The sequence below is a fragment of the Streptopelia decaocto genome (genome assembly GCF_964273445.1).
Source record: "Streptopelia decaocto genome assembly, chromosome: 2".
NCBI classification, from domain to species: domain Eukaryota; kingdom Metazoa; phylum Chordata; class Aves; order Columbiformes; family Columbidae; genus Streptopelia; species Streptopelia decaocto.
Window position 1 is genome coordinate 87,937,276 of NC_138655.1, and position 17,035 is coordinate 87,954,310.

Below are 17,035 nucleotides of genomic sequence, written 5' to 3' on the forward strand. Positions count from 1 at the left end.
TCTGCTTATTGTAGGGGGATTGGACTGATGACCTTTGAAGGTCCCGTCCAACCCAAACCATTCTATGATTCCATGATAGAGTGACATGCTGTCTCAGTAACAGAGGGTGCTGATCCAGTGCTTCACCCGAAGATTAGATATTTGTTATAAATCCCTTTTCCAGAAGCCTTTGGGTCATTTACCAACAAGCCTTTCCACAAGTAGGGAAGCTCAGGAGGACCAGCTTGGCGCAGTTTTGTCTCCCTCATAGCTGGAGGTTCCCGTGCCTCACAGGCAGTGCGTTTTGACCCGGAGCTGCACCCGCAGCTGCGGCACTCCCGGGTTTGCTTTCTGATGTCTTGGACAGCCGGCAGGGCAGCGATGGGCACAGGGGCTACGGGGGCCCAGGGTCCCCACCAGCCGCCGGCACGTTAATTCCCGCTACTCGGTGCTTCCAGCGCCGCCACCCACTCCTCCACGCCACAGGGGGCGCTGAGCCCTCCGCGCCGCCCGGGGAGGGGAGGGCCCGTGGTCCGCTCTGCTCTTCTCGCGTGGCGCCGCCGCTGCCGCATCCTCCTCCCCGACACGCGGTTAGGAAGTCGGCATCTCCCCTGCTCCGCGGCGGCGGCATCCTCCGCGCAGGCCACGCCCCGCCGCTACCCGCCCTCAGCCAATCACCACACCCGCCTTCGGCCCCGGCGCGCCGGCGCTTCCAAGCGGAGAGCCGCGTCGCCTGTACCTTTAAGGTAGTGCCGGGGCTTCTGATTGGCTGCGGAGCCGAGGAGGGCGGGGCGAGGCGAGGGGAGGGCTGCCTGAAGCGGAGCGCGAACCGGGGCTCCTTGGCGCATGTGCGCCTGCGCGTGGCTGGGCCGGTGGCGGCGGTGGCAGCAGCGGCGGGACTGCACCTGTGGCCGCCGCGGGGCGGGGCGGGAGCGCCCTCGGGCAGCTAGCGCGGAAATGCCGCCGCAGCCGAAGCAACAGAGGTAGCGCTCGGGGCGGCAGGCGTGCTCCCCTCTGTGCCCGCCCCCAGCGCCGTGCGCCTGCCCCCGGCGGCCGCGCCTCCACTTCGGGCTGTTTCCGCACCTGGGCCGCGCCCGCCGCCGGCAGGATGGCACAAGAGGGGGCGTGTGCCTGCGCCGCTGCAGCGGGAGACGGCGGCGACGGGATGGACGGCAGGAAGGTGGCTCTCATCACCGGCATCACCGGGCAGGTACGGGTGGGGCTCCCCTCCGTCCTAGGTTTTCCACGCGTGGGGAGCCGCGTGTCGTGGGGCTCCCGGAGGAGGCGGACACCCGCCGTGTGGCACCCGTGGGCAGCCGTGACCGAGGGCGTGCGTGGGAGCAGTGGCGGCGGAGGGCTTGGCGTGGGGCTGCCGGGCGCGTTCGCCGGCAGCGGCGACCCCTCCCGGGCCACCGGTGCCACATCCCCTCCGGTACGTTTCCAGCCTCTGAAGCACCTTGTAGCGGGGCGGCTGCCCGCGTCCCCTTGTGGTCCGTGCTGCCGGCTGCGCGGTGTGGGGCGGCTCCGTCTGACAGCCCCTGGCTTGTTCAGGGGCGGACAGACCCTCCCGAGGTAAAAGGCTTCTTTGGCCTCCCCCACGCGTGGGTAGGGCTGGGGGTTAGAGGTGTATGTGTAGGAGGGGGGTGCATCGCTCTTTCTTCACAGCTTTGGACTCTTTTGTAGTAACTCTTACCAGGAATTCCTAAGAAGTCATTGTAACCTGTACTGAGATGAGGTGTGACGTGAGCATCAATGAAAAAGGAACCATGCCTGTAAAAAACAGAACAACGAGCCAGTGTTGGGACTTTTCATCCTGATGGTCTGAAGTGATGAAGGCAGTAATGCAGTGGTACCACTGCAGGTGTGAGGCAACCTGCAGTTGGGTTTTGTCTGAGCAGGCTTGTCACTCAGAGGAGTTCTTTGTCACCTGTCTCCTTGGCATACTGGGCAGCCACACATTTACAGTCAGTACCTGCTTTATACCCCAATCTGAATGGTTAAGAAAAGCATCTCCCCAAGCCACTTGTTTTGTATTCATGTGCGTTCATTGCAGCCTCATATTTTTTGGCTATGTTGCTTGTAGGGATAATGATGCTCTCAGAGTCCTGATGCTTTGATCAGAAGGTGCAGGAGAAAGGTTTCATGGAAAGAAAATTCACAGTTTCCCTTGGAACAACTTCTGTACTGTGAAAAAGGATGTGCCAGTGGTGAGTTTTAACCTGGTGAGACCTGCAGCAGTGCTGATGTATGCAGTTTGTAGCTTTTGCTGCTATGGTCTCAACAGGTAGTCTGAATATTTGGCTGGATTGTTTGTCCATGCAGAGGTCTGCATTGTTGTGTCTTTGCTGGTGAGCAGGTGCTGAATGAAAGCTGCCATGCACATACTTACTTGTATTTCAGGAACATTTTACTTTGCAGTGTAGATGTTGCCCACTACTTGGAAAAAGACTGCTCTGCTCCTGCATTGCCTACATGTTGGAAGGTGCTGAATGACTTTTGCTTGGAGTTTGTATTTTCTGTGACTGGTATAACCTCTTAAGTAGGTAAAATTGCACAGTAAGCATTCATGCTTAGAATCTCAGTCGAACAGCTTTTTTCCTTTATGGCTTGCATTTAATCAGTGGCATCTTCATACGTGGAAGAACTTCATCCCTTTCAACTGTGACTTGTCCTGATAGGCTTTCAGATCCACTTGTGAGGTGCTGGTGTGGATTGTTTAAAAATCCATGAGGACTGTGGAAAAGTACATGTTGAAACAAACAGGTTGTTCTTTTCCCCCAAGATAATGTTAGTCAACGTTTGTTTTGTGTGTGTTTTGTTGTTTTGTTTTGTTTTTAGTAGAAGAGCTGCCTGACCTTTTGTGAGAGCTTTTGTGAGAGAGTAAATCCAGAGACAATATAGTATTATAGCAGCTTTCATCCGTTATCCAAGAGAACCTGGATTATGCTTTGAATGCTCACCTGCTGCTTATGTTTTACCTTTTTATGTCCTTGTGTGTTCTTACAAGACTCTTTGGTGCCCTCACTTCTGATGGGTTAGCAACAGTCTGCCAATAGTGTGTTAAGGAAACCCTTCTGAGTGGCTGTTTGACAAGGACATATAACTATGTCTGAGAAGAGGAAAATCTAATAATCTGTGTATACTAACATTTCTGCTTGATGTTTATTTGTAGCAAGAGCACAGTCAGAGCTTTCCCAAGGACTACTTTGGTGCTGTGTGAACAGTCTTCCAGTTTGTTGACAGAAGCACGTTTCTCTTCATCAGAGGTAGTAAGTTAGAGGCCTGTAACTACACCACCATGATTCTGTCAGTATTATGTTCTCTATGTTATTTTTCTCTGTTTTCAAAGAAGCTATTCTGTCTTAATTTAGCCTTTGCCAGGCATTAGTGTTGGAACATGTGGAGAACCAGAACTAGTGAAGACCTGGGATACCTGAAAGGCAGTGAGGCTGGGTGCCTTAGTGACAAGAATGTACAAACTCTTGATTTAGGATGAAAGTTTTATGTTGAGGGTGGCCTCTTTTGGTATCCTGTAGTCCTCCATCATTTTGAGATCTGCCACTAGGAGTACTCATCCCACTTTTCTTAGATGAACTTAGTGTCACCATAGTACTTGTTCCTTGCCCCTCTTTCACTCCCTTACTTTATTTCAATATAATAGCTTTCATTTTATTTGGAAAGGCCTCATCCAGAAATAGGAGACCTGGATTCTGTTTCTTACCTGAGAACAGGCAGACTCGCATGTCCCACCTCCTGAGTGAAAGTCCTATTGCTATGTGTCTTTAAATTTAATTACCATATGTAAAATGTACACGTATGAGGAAGTGAAAGCTAGAGCTCAGACTTCTTCTTTCCCAAGTAGTTACTGTGCAGGTGGATGTGTTACTGATAGGAAGGTGGTTTTGTGACCTTTGGCCAAATAACAGGAGTTTGCAATGCGCCTGTTGAAGCCACAAAGGAAAACCAGTTCTGTAATTGTATGATCATGGCTTAGGTGACATTCTGGCTGCAAGTGCTGGACCTTATTTTCTATGAAATCAAAGCAGGTGAATGAAACTCTACAAATTCTGCATTTACGTGTGAGGTTAGAGGGAAATCAATGTTGTTCTACCACTTGCATTACTGATAAGAGACTCCAAGCATGTAGCCAGTGGTGTTTGTATGTTCTGTTTGCAGTACTGAGGTTTCCCGTATCTCCCTTCTCACACCACAGCAGTGGGATGAACCACACTTCACTGTTTTGCTGAAGTGAGTTCCAGAGCGAGGCAATTGATGTGGTTGGGTGGATAAAACATTTCTGAAGTATCATGTAGGTATTGGTCTGCTGGTAGGGTATTTGTGAGTGATGCATAGCACTTTTTTTCTTCATTTAAGGAAAAGTATTTCAAACTAAACAGGTCTGTTTTGTATGTTAAAATGAAAATATCTTTTTTACAAAACCAGAACATGACTCTTACTGGGAGAGTGTTTTGACAATGCAAAACAGATGTTCTGGACATTTCAAACTTTACCTTGAAGAATTACCCTGTAAAAAGGGGAATTTTGAATCAGATACTTGTAGAACTAACAAATTTATTTTTAGCTATATAGATATGTCTTGTCTCTTATTTGGGGGAGATACTAAAGCAGTGCTTTGACAGCATTGTTTTCTAGGCATTGTGACTAAATGTCAGTTAAAATTCCATTTGAAAGTCTATTTACACTTCAGTCAGTCTGATTGTCTTTTTGTATGCAGATGCCTGTAAGAGTATTTACGTGCTTGACTTCTTGGAGAAATACCAAGAAGTACGCTAACTACGAGGTTATATGTTGATGTTTCTACTTTTCCCCCCTCAGTCACTGAATTATCAGCAGTGAATAATGTTTGTTTTGTGTCTGGTGCTGTCCTGCTTTACTTGGAGAAACAGCAAGGTAAGAGTTTGTAGACCAAGATCATTCAACAAGCTCTTATAAAGCTCTGTTTTAAATTAAAGGATGCACTAGAACTCGTGTCAATACGTGGCCAGAGGCTATTGCGAACTGTAGATGAGGAAAGCAGTTGTGTTTCTGCCTAGTGAGAGCTCTTGCTGCAGCAATACAAGCACCAGCTTCTGCTTTCTTGCCTGCCGTTCTGTCAAATTCAACTGCTATTTGGGAAAACTTAAGGTAGCAGCCTCAGAAATTCAACCAAACCCAAAGGTCATTTAAATAATGATGACAAGTGAGTGTGCGTGCAGAAATGCAAGAACATTCTTTTTGATGTAGGTAGAATATGAGGCCTGCCTCTGTGTTCCTTGTATTGGAAGTTCAATCAGTTGCTTATAGCCTTTGCTATTCCTGTAACCCACCAGACCCCTACACGTGTGTAGTGTAAGTTTTATGCAGGTGTTATAGGTTATATAGTTTGAGAAAGACTTAACAGTCTTGAGAAGGGGGGTGAAAGATACTGAGAAAACAAGATTTACTGTTGAGAATGAAACCAGGCAAGACAGACACTGTGGGGCAAACTAGCAGTAACGAGAACATGACTCATTGCTTAACATTAAAAAAAAAAAAAAAAACAAACACAAAAAAAAAAAAACCAAAAAAAACCCAAATAGCTGGTATGGAGTGTGACTATAAAACTATCTGATACTCTGTGGCTAAAAGAACTTTGTTTCTTGGAGAAGAGTTGAAAGAGAATCTTTTCTAAAAAATTGTTTAACTGTTTCCAAGTATTGTGACCAAGTGTTGATGTGGGAACCTTTGTAATTGAGGGGTGCGTGTATACCTGGAAGGCAGATGTAGAGAAACATTTGTAGCCTGTTGTACCAGAGAGAGGACATCAATTTGCCGGGTGAAGGATAAAATCCAAAGGATTGCTTTTCTGCATAGGAATAGGAGGATAGTTTTTGCTGAAACTGGCTAAACTAACAGCATTGCTGCCTTTCCATTAAAACAAATATTGTCTTGGTTTCTGGCTAAAGCTAAATATTAGTATTGCTGCCTCTTCCTTTAAACAAATATTGGTTGAAACCAGGTACTCTATTTTAATTGCTGTCTGTGAATAAAGAAGAGTTGTATTGAGTGAGAAATTCAGATGCATTGAACATCCTTATCTCAGTTTGAGGATGCAGAGGACTAATTAGGAACAGTAATGTTCCTGCATACTAGTTCTAGGAACTAATTAGGGACGCTAATTTGGGCACAAATTGAAATACAAGAAACTTCGTTTAAACTTGAGAGGGTGTGTGTTGGTTGTTGTGTGGTGGGTTTGTTTGTTTGGGTGGTTATGTTTTAAACGATGAGGGTGGTCAAGCACTGGAACAGCCTGGCCGGAGAAGTTGTGGAGTGTCTGTCCCTGAAGGTATTCAAAACCAAACTGGACATGGCACTGAGCATCGTGCTCTAGCTGACGCTGGCTTGAGCAGGTATCTTGGACTGGGTGATCCACAGAGGCCCCTTCCATCATAAACTTGTATGATTCTGTGAGTCCTCCACAGTATCAGAAGTTGAACACCTGCAATTTGTGACAAGATGGCATAAACAGCTTGTTGAAAACTCTGCAGCAAATGAATAGTCGCTGTGGCATGAAACCCAAGCTTCCCTAAAATATAATTCCAGGTCTTTCCATTTACAGGTTATAAATAAGTGTTGCCATCAAGTTTCATCCAAAACTCTTGAGAAAAAGGTATTTTACTGAAAAGTAGTATAACAAATACTGAAATGGGTGACTAGAATATTTTCTGAAAAGAGGTCCTACTTTCATAAAGATGCCTGAATTTTGGTGGTCTTGAGTCCAGCTTTGATGGGAGGAGGGTTACCAGATAGTCTTATTTAGCTAGTGTATTGACCTCTTACCAAAGAAATCTGTAAGTACATGGTCTAATGCTTTACTCTTTCATCTGTATTTCATAGTATACAATGATATGTGCAGACTGGCAGGGCTGTTGTCTTCTCCAAGAACTGGGAGTCCAGGATATTGCCTACTCTCTGTTCCTGCCTGGAGGAACCCAGCTGTATTCCAATGTCTTTATTGCCAGAGTAGCGCAGTTAGTGGTGGTATTCAAGCATAAGTGAGCTAGGAGACATTAATGGTAAATAGTATGGCTGATGCACAATTAATTAATATGTGCCTTGGTGTATTAACTTCCCTTTTTTTTGTCTTTGCACAGCTTTGCTCAGTGTTTCTGACTGCCAGTGAAGTCTATTCTCTAGCTGCTCACTAGAGAAGGAAGTTCTGGTAGCCTCGCTCAGCTGGCAGGTATTAACTCAAGGACCAGTGCAGGCAATCTGGTTCCTTATATTTGAACAGGATATGTACAGGATGTGGATCAAAAAACAGTGTAAAGATCAAGTGGGTCATAAGGTACTGTATTCTGTGATGTGTACTTGCTGCGAAAGTCAATAAAATACTGACAGTGTTCTGGGAAACATAAAACAATGAAGTTCATGTTAATGGTGCTAAGATATGAAACAGATAGAAGCATGGTGCTCAGTTTGATTTCCTCCACGCAACATTTATCATGAAAATTTCTGATGCTGTGGGGGGCTATTGCTGTAGCTACCCTGGCTGACAAGGAGAGAAGAGCATCCTATTGCCAGCAGCATGCTACTTGCATAGTCTTTGTGGTGTGCTTTTTTTTTTTCTAAATTGGTGACTGTCAGTGTAGACAGAACCTGTATTTCTGTTTCCTAAGTTTTTAAAGAGTTGAAGCATCCTCTTCTCTATGTACCTACAGCAAATCCAAACTGAAGAGAAAGCTCCTATGAAAAGCTTTTTCTTGTGACTTCATCCTCTCCCAGTAAGTTTTGCTCTTTTTTTTTTTTTTTTTTTTTGTCCTCTGATTGTCTCTTTCAGGTTCTTTTGGCTGTTGAGCTTTCCACACCAGCAAGTGAGCTTCTTAGAAAATAGATAGCTATGCAGAAGGACAAGGAAAATGGAGTACTTAAACCTGCTGATGACCTGTGTGAAGAACACATCAAAGCTTACCACTCTGATTGCTGTAATGCAAGGAAGCTGAATAAAAGGTTTTTTCAGTGCAGTTGTGATATTGGTATTCATCCTAGTGGTGCTTTCTGTTGCTCACACCTTATTTCTCTGAAGGGTACTGAGACTGATTTTCTTTGCGCTTACCTATGCTTTCATTTAGTCTGGGAGGCAGGAAGGACTTTGACAATTTCTAGCAACTTATCCCAGCTTCTTCAGACTTAGCACAACTCAGGCTTATTTTGAAAAGTATGGTTTCCTTGAAGCACTAGGTGAACAATGACACAAAAGCAGCATGGTAGATGTATAATTTCCCCTCTCGCCAGTGTGTGCTCTCGTATTCTAAATCTCTTGCTACTTTTCTTTTTTAGCTAAATGAGCAAAATAAAATATTTTTTTCTTAATATACTTGTCACTCCTTGCTTCTTTCATATGAATTCACTGGGTTTTTTTGTTTGTTTGTTTTTTCCTGAACCTTAGCTAAGAAGTTCCTTTGGGTCATATGTATATGAACCGGGGGATGTAGTTATGTCCAAAACTTTAAGTTAGGCAAAGCTATAGGAGGTGGGGTGGAAGAGTGGAATTCTCTCCAGATTCCTCTAACTGTTACTGGAAAGTCTATTTAGCTTGTTATATTTCTAGGGTGTGCACAGGCTTTACAATCTAAATGTATAATGAAGCTTTTGTAAAGCCTGCCAAACAAGTTGATGTAAACTAGCTTATCTGTTATCACCTCTGCTTGTTATATGTGTCATTAAGCAACTGAACTTCCTCATATGCCTTGTAAATATTGCAACAATTTTTCTTTTCATGTATTCACAAATACATACAAAGTAGTATACCTAAGGCAGGCTTCCTTCTTCAGGTGTATTTCCTGTTAAAGGTGTATTTCCCTTTAAAGTGTTGTTTGTTTTTTTGTTTTTTAATGTGGGAGACATGAATTTTGTTTTGTAACTTGAATCTCATCTGACAGCAAGCAAATTAAGGAAATATCTGTTGATTTTATGATCTAGTTGCAGTTAGTTCAGCAGTAAGTAACACTGAACAGCATTTGATACTGTGCACTGAGACAACTCTATTGCATTGAATAATGGCACAGCTTCAGTTGTGCCATCAAATCGGTCAGTTAGAAGCTGACAATACCACAACACATTTGTAGTGAAGTTCAGTTAAGTACAGTGATCCAACAGGTATGTCAGCCACAAAATTGTACTTGCCTTACATGTGAGATGCCACTAGCTTGTGCTGCATTCTCTGTGTTTGAACACCTTTGAATTAGCAGGAAGAAAATATTCCTCTGGAAAAAAATCTGACTATCAAATATAGTAAGATACAGTTAAATTTTATGAAAGATTTCTGTAGGGCTTTGCTTTAGTTGTTGTTTGACCCATTTATTACTGCTTCAGAATTCTCCTCAAAGGAGAATTCCTACAGCCTGTGGTGACATTTAATGCAGAAGGAAAAAAAATGCCATGCTGAATGTTTAGTTGAGTGCTTTTCCTGTAACAAGAATTTACTTTGTCTCTGCATATCTGACACCTGCATAGCTATTAAATATGTGCCTCTTGGCTTTTTCCATTCTTCTAGGCCTCTGAGGAGATAATATTCTTTATCTATATTGCATACAAATCTCTAAAGCTCTGCCTTCAAGGATAGTGCTGAAGCTTGTGGCTAAGGTATGCTGTCAGATCTACTGTAACTGGTCTTATGTATTCATAGGAACTTAGACGTAGGATGTCACCGCACTGCAATGGAAGCCTTAAATCAATCCTGCCCCATCATGTAGCAACTTGAAAAGAGTAGAAAATTCTCTTATTAGTATCCTATTATGTCTGAACCCATGCCAGAAGTAGCTTGAACATATTTACCATTTTATGAATGGAAATAAGCTTTTTCCAAGGCATGTAGAATGTCATATATGTTTAGAAGGAAAAACAAAATCTGAAGTCAGGCAGGAAATACTCCTGACTGCTTCTGTGCATACTTTGTTTCTGATTTTCATGCTTCTAGTTTGATATGCTGCAACCCATTCTGGCTGCTAGTGTAGTCTCTAACTACACTTCTGTTGGTACTGTTTGGGAACTGGGATACAACACCTGACTGTTTAGGCTGCTGCTTGTCAAACTGCAGACATGCTGTCATGGATGATGGTTTTGCTTGCTTGCTTTTTTTTTTCTCCTAACGTTTTTTTCATGCATCCAGGATCTCTTTAGATGCATTAGCAATGTCTGGCTTCTCCAGTGGTACTGGAGGTGACCACCCCTAGCTTCCTCCTGATTGTGATTTCTCTTTTAGAAAGATAAAGAACAACCACTCTATCTTTGGCTGCTGGTTGGCGTTCTTGTCGCCTTTAGCACCAATATCGTTCTCTACCAGCATAAGCATTACTATGGAGCAGGTTTGGTTTTGAAATGCTGAAATTTCTGGCTACGCTTTCTGGACTTCATACAACTAAATAATTGTGGTTTCCTTGTCAGTGTAACTTTTCCCATGATTACACAGTAGTAGTCTGTCAGTGTATCCCTGCCAAAGTTAGCATGCTGTTTGCCTCTGAAATTAAAATGCCATTAAAATCCTACAAGATCTATAGTATAAAAGCGATAGAGGTTTTCAGACCTGCATACAAAATATTGTATTCTTTCATGCTTTAGGTGGTTTGTCCATGCCAGTGGCTTTGTGAGGTGTGTGTGTTTCATGAGAATGCTTAAGACAAAACTCAAAAGCAGCATTCCTGGTGCTGAATTCGCTGTTACTGGTCAAGCGGTGCTTTCCTGAAGCCCAAGCCTGGTCTGTACTGGCAGAACTTTATAGAATCGTTGTTTACAAGTTGTGGGTTCCTCCCCCAAAATGCTTGCAGTGATGCTGGGCAGGGCAAGAGCCTTTTCAGAATCTCTCTGGCCTTGGAACAGCAGCAGGGACTCTGTGGTTGTAGGTCTGCAGGCTCAATTGCATACATCCTTTTATTTTTGAAAGTGAAACGAAGTTGGAGAATTATTCTTGAAGATGTGAAAGCAACGAAGTCATATAGACTAATAATTAAACTTCAATTTATGCCCTTGCCAGCCTGTTTTAGGGAAATAGTTGTACTCTCAACTGATCTGAGACTGAAAATATGTAACTGTGTGTTTTTGCTTCATGTATTTGATTTCTTAAAATTTTGAAGGTCACCTGATTTGTGTTAAATGTTCTTATATTCTTATTACAGCTCTTTCTAGTTGAATATATAGTGCAACTGTTTCAGTCCTTTTTTGCATTATACAATTAGAAAATTTTTTTGCTAGTTTGAGTTCTTCATTATTTAAGAAGAAAACAGGAGTCCTAATGCTGCCCAAAATGATACTTCTTGCATTTCTGTTCCTAACAGTTGGTAGTTTCCTTGTACTTTCATACTCCTGCAGTTATTGTGCATCGTTATTTAGTTGTGTTATGAAAAACACCTTTGTGGTAATGCATTATTATGCTGCAATTTTTTTATTTGTGAAGTGTAGATAGAATTTACATTATCTGTTGCTTTTCTTGTTTAACCAGAATGAGAGATCGGACTTGCTTCAAATGGGAACATAACTTGGATGTGGAAACACTGACTGCTAATTCTTTTTTACAGTACAATTTAGCTCTGTCACACACAAGCTGCAAGTTTCAGTCATATGCTAGGATCTCACATCTATCTATTTTCTTGTTTGATTGAAGGGAAGTATAGCACAGACTTGTCTTAAAGGCTGTGGCTCTGCTCAATTTGCCTACTAACGTTCCCTAGGTAATAATGCTGTATTGATTTTGATAAACTGAATGAACTGTAAAGTAATGGTTTAAGTTTCTGCTGGTACATGTTCTTAGTCAATGTGAAGGTATGCAAAGCAGGAAATATGAGAGAGTGCACATGCATTTGAATTTTACAACTTCCCCATAATTTAATGTTGTAGTTAGTACTTACAGTGATGGACACAGCTTACTCTTGACACTGAGTAGGTTGAGTTTCTCTTGCAAATACTTGCTATGATTTCAAAATGTGATGGTGAACTTTCACTAATTAATTAAGTCCTTTCACTTCCTTTATGTGAGCCCATGTTACTGTTGATGCCTTCCGTTATCTCAGGTGGGAACCTTCTTGCTTAACTGTGTCTACACCTGGGAGGTTGGCTAGGCAGCTGTCTAAGTGAGTGAGAACCCTCTCCCTGATGAAGAAATTGCAGGCCGACTTGAAAAACTGTACGTGCCTGCCTTAGGATAAGAAGACTGGTGTTATGAATCGCACGGCTATACAGATGTCTGCTCTGCTGACTGTGAAAGGTCCTTAGGGTGGCTGTCTGATGGTTATGGTTGTGTTGGCCTGAGTAGCACTTCATCTTGCAATGAGGAAACATTTATCTGGAGCACTCTAGGATAAGCAAAGGTGACAGGATTTGATTACTGGTGTTGTTTCTTCTTCCTAGTAAGAAGAGCTTATTGTATGGTAAATACATGTATCTGCAGTTAAAAAGACTGAGTGCTTTTACAGGTCTTGCTACTGTGAGACTGCTGCTTTGGAGCTGATCTGAAGAGGAATGGTGCTTCCATATCACTACCTGCCTGCTGAGCACCCTCCAAGCACCACTGCAGTGGCCTTGTCACCTCTGTCTCAATCCCCAACCCTCTGGTCTTTCTGTTTGAGGGACCAGTTGCTGTGTTTGATTTCTGCTTTGCTTGGCCTCAGTGATGTCTTACATGGCTCTATATCATGTGTGTACTGTGACTTTGGTGTTAAACTGTGCTTCCAGCCAAAATTGTGATGGGTTTACTTCTGAAACTCTCCAGAGAGTTCAGGTATTTTTGTCTATTGGTTCACTGAAACTGTGGCATTTCAGTGTAAACTTAAGATATTCATGATCCCCTCGTAAAACTTCCCTATAATTACTTACAAATGTTGGCACCTACTGTATGGCTTGTGTGTTGAATGACAGGATGGGGCCAGTTTATAGCCATGGATGGTAGGAAAAGGGAAAGGGTGGCCAAAAATCAATTAAAAAGAGATTATTTTGAAGGAAGTACAAGCCCACACTCCTAATGAAGGTCTAAAATCTTGTGAGTAATTCGGTGTTCACCAGTTTGATCCTGAGTAGTTCTTGAGTTTCAGTGGGGGTGGTTTTGATGTTTGTTTTTTTTTTTTTTTTTTTTAAGTGCTTTCTCTGAGAGAATTTCAACATATGAGAATGGCTTTGGTTTCCTTGCTTGAAGAATCTGAAATGGCGCCTTTTCAAACATAAATCTCTTAAAGCCATTCTGTGTTTAAGCAAATGGTGGCCAAGTTGCAAAGATCTGTAGCTGTGAAATGCATATTAGCACACAGTTTCTTTCGTATACTTCTAATTCTTGAAGAATGTATGCCAAAACAGAAAAATCACACACTCTTATTTCTCAGTTTCTAGCCCTCTACCAAGTTTCTGTCCTGCGGTATTTACCAAACTGTCTTTTAAGGTGTGCTCCTATTTGGCAATGATTATATGCAAAAACAACTTGCAAATTCTGGATCTTACTATTTGGAGGTTATGTATTAAAATATAGTTGACTCTTGCGTTTTACCCAGTGAAAACAAACCGTGCTCCCTATGGATACAGGCGTGACATGCTTGCTTCTGCTGAAAGCCGTTTTTACAGCTGGGTGTTAAAGTCATGAAAATCAAACTGCTGACACAGCCTTAACCGTAGTGCCACAAGTAGTGCTTCTTTGGTTTTGTGTGACAGTTTCATTGGTACTATTAATAGCTGGCTCCTTACAGGTGTTCATGTATAATAACTCTTATAAGACAACACTTGGTAAGTTTTCAAATGAATCACGTTAATTCCAGGACTAATTTTTGCTGAGAGACCTTTTGACTCTCTTTCCTTTTGAGGTTTTTTGTCATAAAAATCCATATGTTGAAAATGTTCATTGCTTTGAATTCTTCAAGTGCAGCTTTGTGCTGGGAAGGGAAGCAGATAGACTGGCTTGCCTGTGGTAGTGGGCAGCCTCACTTGACCTGATATTTCTGTTGTCAGTCTCCTTGGAAAAAAAATACCAATGTATTTCTGTTTTGCTGGTCTGCCATTGCTGCTCTCCTGGCAGGACAGCATAGGAAGTGTAGCTGCAGCATTGCCTTCTTCATGGGAACAGCAGACATGTCAGAACTGTGAAGAAAAACCTGTATGCTTCTGTTTCAGACACTGTCAAGGAGAACTGAATACAGTAGTAAAGGCTTTCCTCAGCTGTTGCTGGGTGTGTATGTGGACATGCTTTTAGCACAGCAAATGACAGAAGGCAGCTTTCCTCTTCTAGGGCTTTTTGTTGTTCCCCTCTTGGGCCTGGTCTATGTGGTGGGGTTAGGCAGGACAAAGGAATCACTGTATAGGACGTGAATCTGGAACAGTTTAGGTGGCTATAGTCACTCTTCAGACAGCTTGGTGAAACACTCTCTATGGAATGAACTGTAAAACCTTTTTTTTTTTTTTCCTTGTATGGTTATTGTGGAGCCCCTTTTTAAAGCAGCTGAGCATTGGCATGTTGCCCCTACCAGGCAGTGCCGGTTAATGCAATAATACACCAGGACATAATTATCTTGACCTCTGGAGAAACTGAACTGAGAGTAACTTGTTTCAAAAGTGAGCAATTTTCTGTGTGTGGCTCCTGGCATCTATAAAGCAAACAAGCCTTTGCTCAACTCCAGTTATAACCGTTCTGGGAGTGCTGTTGAAACATGGCTAGCAAACATGGTATGGTACAGATCTTTCTATGCTTATCTTCCTCCCTGGTCTGTACCTGAGCTTACTGACATCTGAAAAATGCATGTGAGGCTTATTTGCAAATGATAATGCTTTAATGTGGATTTCAAAGATGCATCAGATACTGTAGCATGCACGTGTATAATTGCACTTTAAAACAGTTTAGGTAATGAAGTATTTGATCTTGATTTAGCTGAAGGTTGTTATTAGGTTTTTAAGATATTTTGTAGGAGGAATGGCTGAATTAGCATGGAGACCAGCCTTGCAGAACTAACACTTCTAGCATACTGCTATCTTTGTTAATACATTTAGCCACACTTAGTTCATTAATTACATGGTAAAAAGGCTGAGTAATCCAGTGGAAAATGTTGTTGGGGAGGTGAGGGGAAAGCAGAGAATGAGGAGGAGAAATCCTAAAGGTATAGTTTCTGGTTCTATCTTCTGGTTCAGGTTGTTGCTGTAAAGCTCAGCAAAGCCAAAATCCTCTGCTACTGAGAGACAGGTGTCACAGAAGCACCCCAAAAGTCAATTTAGGCAGACAACCAGCTCCAAATAGACTTTATTCTAGCCAGAAAAGTATAGCAAATAAACTGACTAGAAACAGGGTTTATACAAATTATTTAGCATTCTGACAGCTCATAACACAGATTCTGATACCAGTTGAGGAGATTATTGAGGTACATCCACATAAGAATAATGAGGATCCACAGTGTGCCTGCATTCACTCACAAGAAACAAAACCAGAGGGTACTCAGAAGAAATAATGGCTTGCCTGGATTAGGCAAGGGTTCTCACTCAAGGGTACATCCAGCAGAAAAAAACAACTATTCACCACAGGAGGAAGCGAGGTGCTCTCAATCACAGGGAGTCTCCTTAGACGATGTTTCAGTCTAAGGGGAGGGAGCCGCAGTTCATAATACCACTGCTCTGAGAAGACCACTCACAGGGGGTCTTCGGTGAGGATCCCATTTTAAAGCCTGGTCAGATCTGGCTATGGGCATTACAACATGGTCCAGAAGCTTCTCTGGGCACCTCCTTTGTTGAGGATCTTGTCAGTTGACTGAGGCTCCCACCCCTCCTGCCCCCAAGCCTGGTGGAGGTGAAGTCACCCTGCCCCCAAGTGTGGGGACAACATGACTGTCAGCACCAACCTAGATGTGTATGTGGGGACAGGGACAGTGGGGCACAAAAGGTGTTAAAGAGCTATCAGGTGCCTTATTGAAGGCTCTGGATCTCATCTGGGGTGTGCAACTGCCACAACAGAATATGCAAGAGAGTTTCTAGAGGCAGGGAGAGGAAGATAATGTTTAATGCTGGAGGGTGCTATTAAATGAAGAGCTAGGAAAAGATGAGGACTACTGAAAATTGATCGAGCTGAAAAACCTACTTTCGAGGTTTTTTGGTTCGTGTTAGATGTGGATGACCTGGCTGGCCACACAGGTACTAGTGCTGGGGAAAATAGTAGAAATATATAGCTGGCAATGGTAATGGCGGTTAAAGGTGAGATGGTGCCTTTCAGTGGAAGCATGTGTGAATGAAACTGCATCTGTTCATGAACAGGAAGTATTTTTCAAGGAAGCTTGCTTATGGGTTGCGTTTTGGTTCTTAGGAAAATTGTTGCCAGAATCACTGTCATTGAGCAGCTGTAGCTGCCACTATTTCCTCCCTCCCTGTCCAACCTTTCAGAAAAACTGATGGTTAACTTTAGAGCTGTTGTCAGCCCCTCAGCTTCGCAGTTTGAGTAGGAAGGGAGAAAACCTCCTCAACGAGCAGTCTTCTCTCTATATCTAGAGTTATGAAGTATGTGTCTTTCTAAACAGAGTTTCACTGTGTCACAGCTGGTGTGCTATGTGGTGATGCAGCACTGGGTAATGAGCAAAGTAATTGATGGTGCTTCTATCCGTCCTACTCTGGGACTTGAAGTTGCCAGTTTATTCCCAGACTTGAGTTTTTTGCATACTTGAAAAAAGCCACATTGTTGGCCAACAGTTTTGTTCTTTTCTATTATGATTTAGTGTTTTCCAGATACTTAGAGATTTACTTACTACTTCCATGCATAAGGAACTGTGGAACCGTTGCTTCAAAGGGTAGTTTCAGGAGCTGATAAGGTTTCTGTTCAAGCAGAAAATTTATCTTGAAATAATATATCAAATCATCCACTGAATGTTACCTTTTGAAAATTTTGTATGTATCTTATTCATCTGGACACAAAAGAGGTTGTTGGAGAAGGAATGTATTGCTTTGGCTTAGTGGCAACAATTTTTAAATATCTTGGACCCTGATGAAGAATAGAAGTATGTGTTTATTTTTTGTCAAAAAATATATTCGCTTTGGTTCTTGTGGAAAATACATGTTATAAAGGTTCTGGTTCTGT

The 17,035-nt window shown here is 42.8% G+C and overlaps 1 protein-coding gene and 1 long non-coding RNA gene across 2 annotated transcripts in view; both read left to right on the forward strand.

Annotated features, from left to right (window-relative positions):
• Nucleotides 1-795: 795 nt before the first annotated feature.
• Nucleotides 796-17,035, forward strand: part of GMDS (GDP-mannose 4,6-dehydratase) — a 416,345-nt gene continuing 400,105 nt past the window's right edge. Inside the window, exon 1 of the mRNA XM_082044403.1 lies at nucleotides 796-1,189. Within this exon, the coding sequence (XP_081900529.1) occupies nucleotides 1,088-1,189 (102 nt within the window). The 5' untranslated portion in view covers nucleotides 796-1,087. The remainder of the gene's footprint in view (nucleotides 1,190-17,035) is intronic.
• LOC309435741 lies at nucleotides 2,166-8,238 on the forward strand. Its single transcript, XR_014183225.1, has 7 exons — nucleotides 2,166-2,186; nucleotides 2,658-2,742; nucleotides 3,152-3,245; nucleotides 4,816-4,890; nucleotides 6,578-6,628; nucleotides 7,113-7,306; nucleotides 7,799-8,238. It is a non-coding gene; the product is annotated as an uncharacterized lncRNA (long non-coding RNA).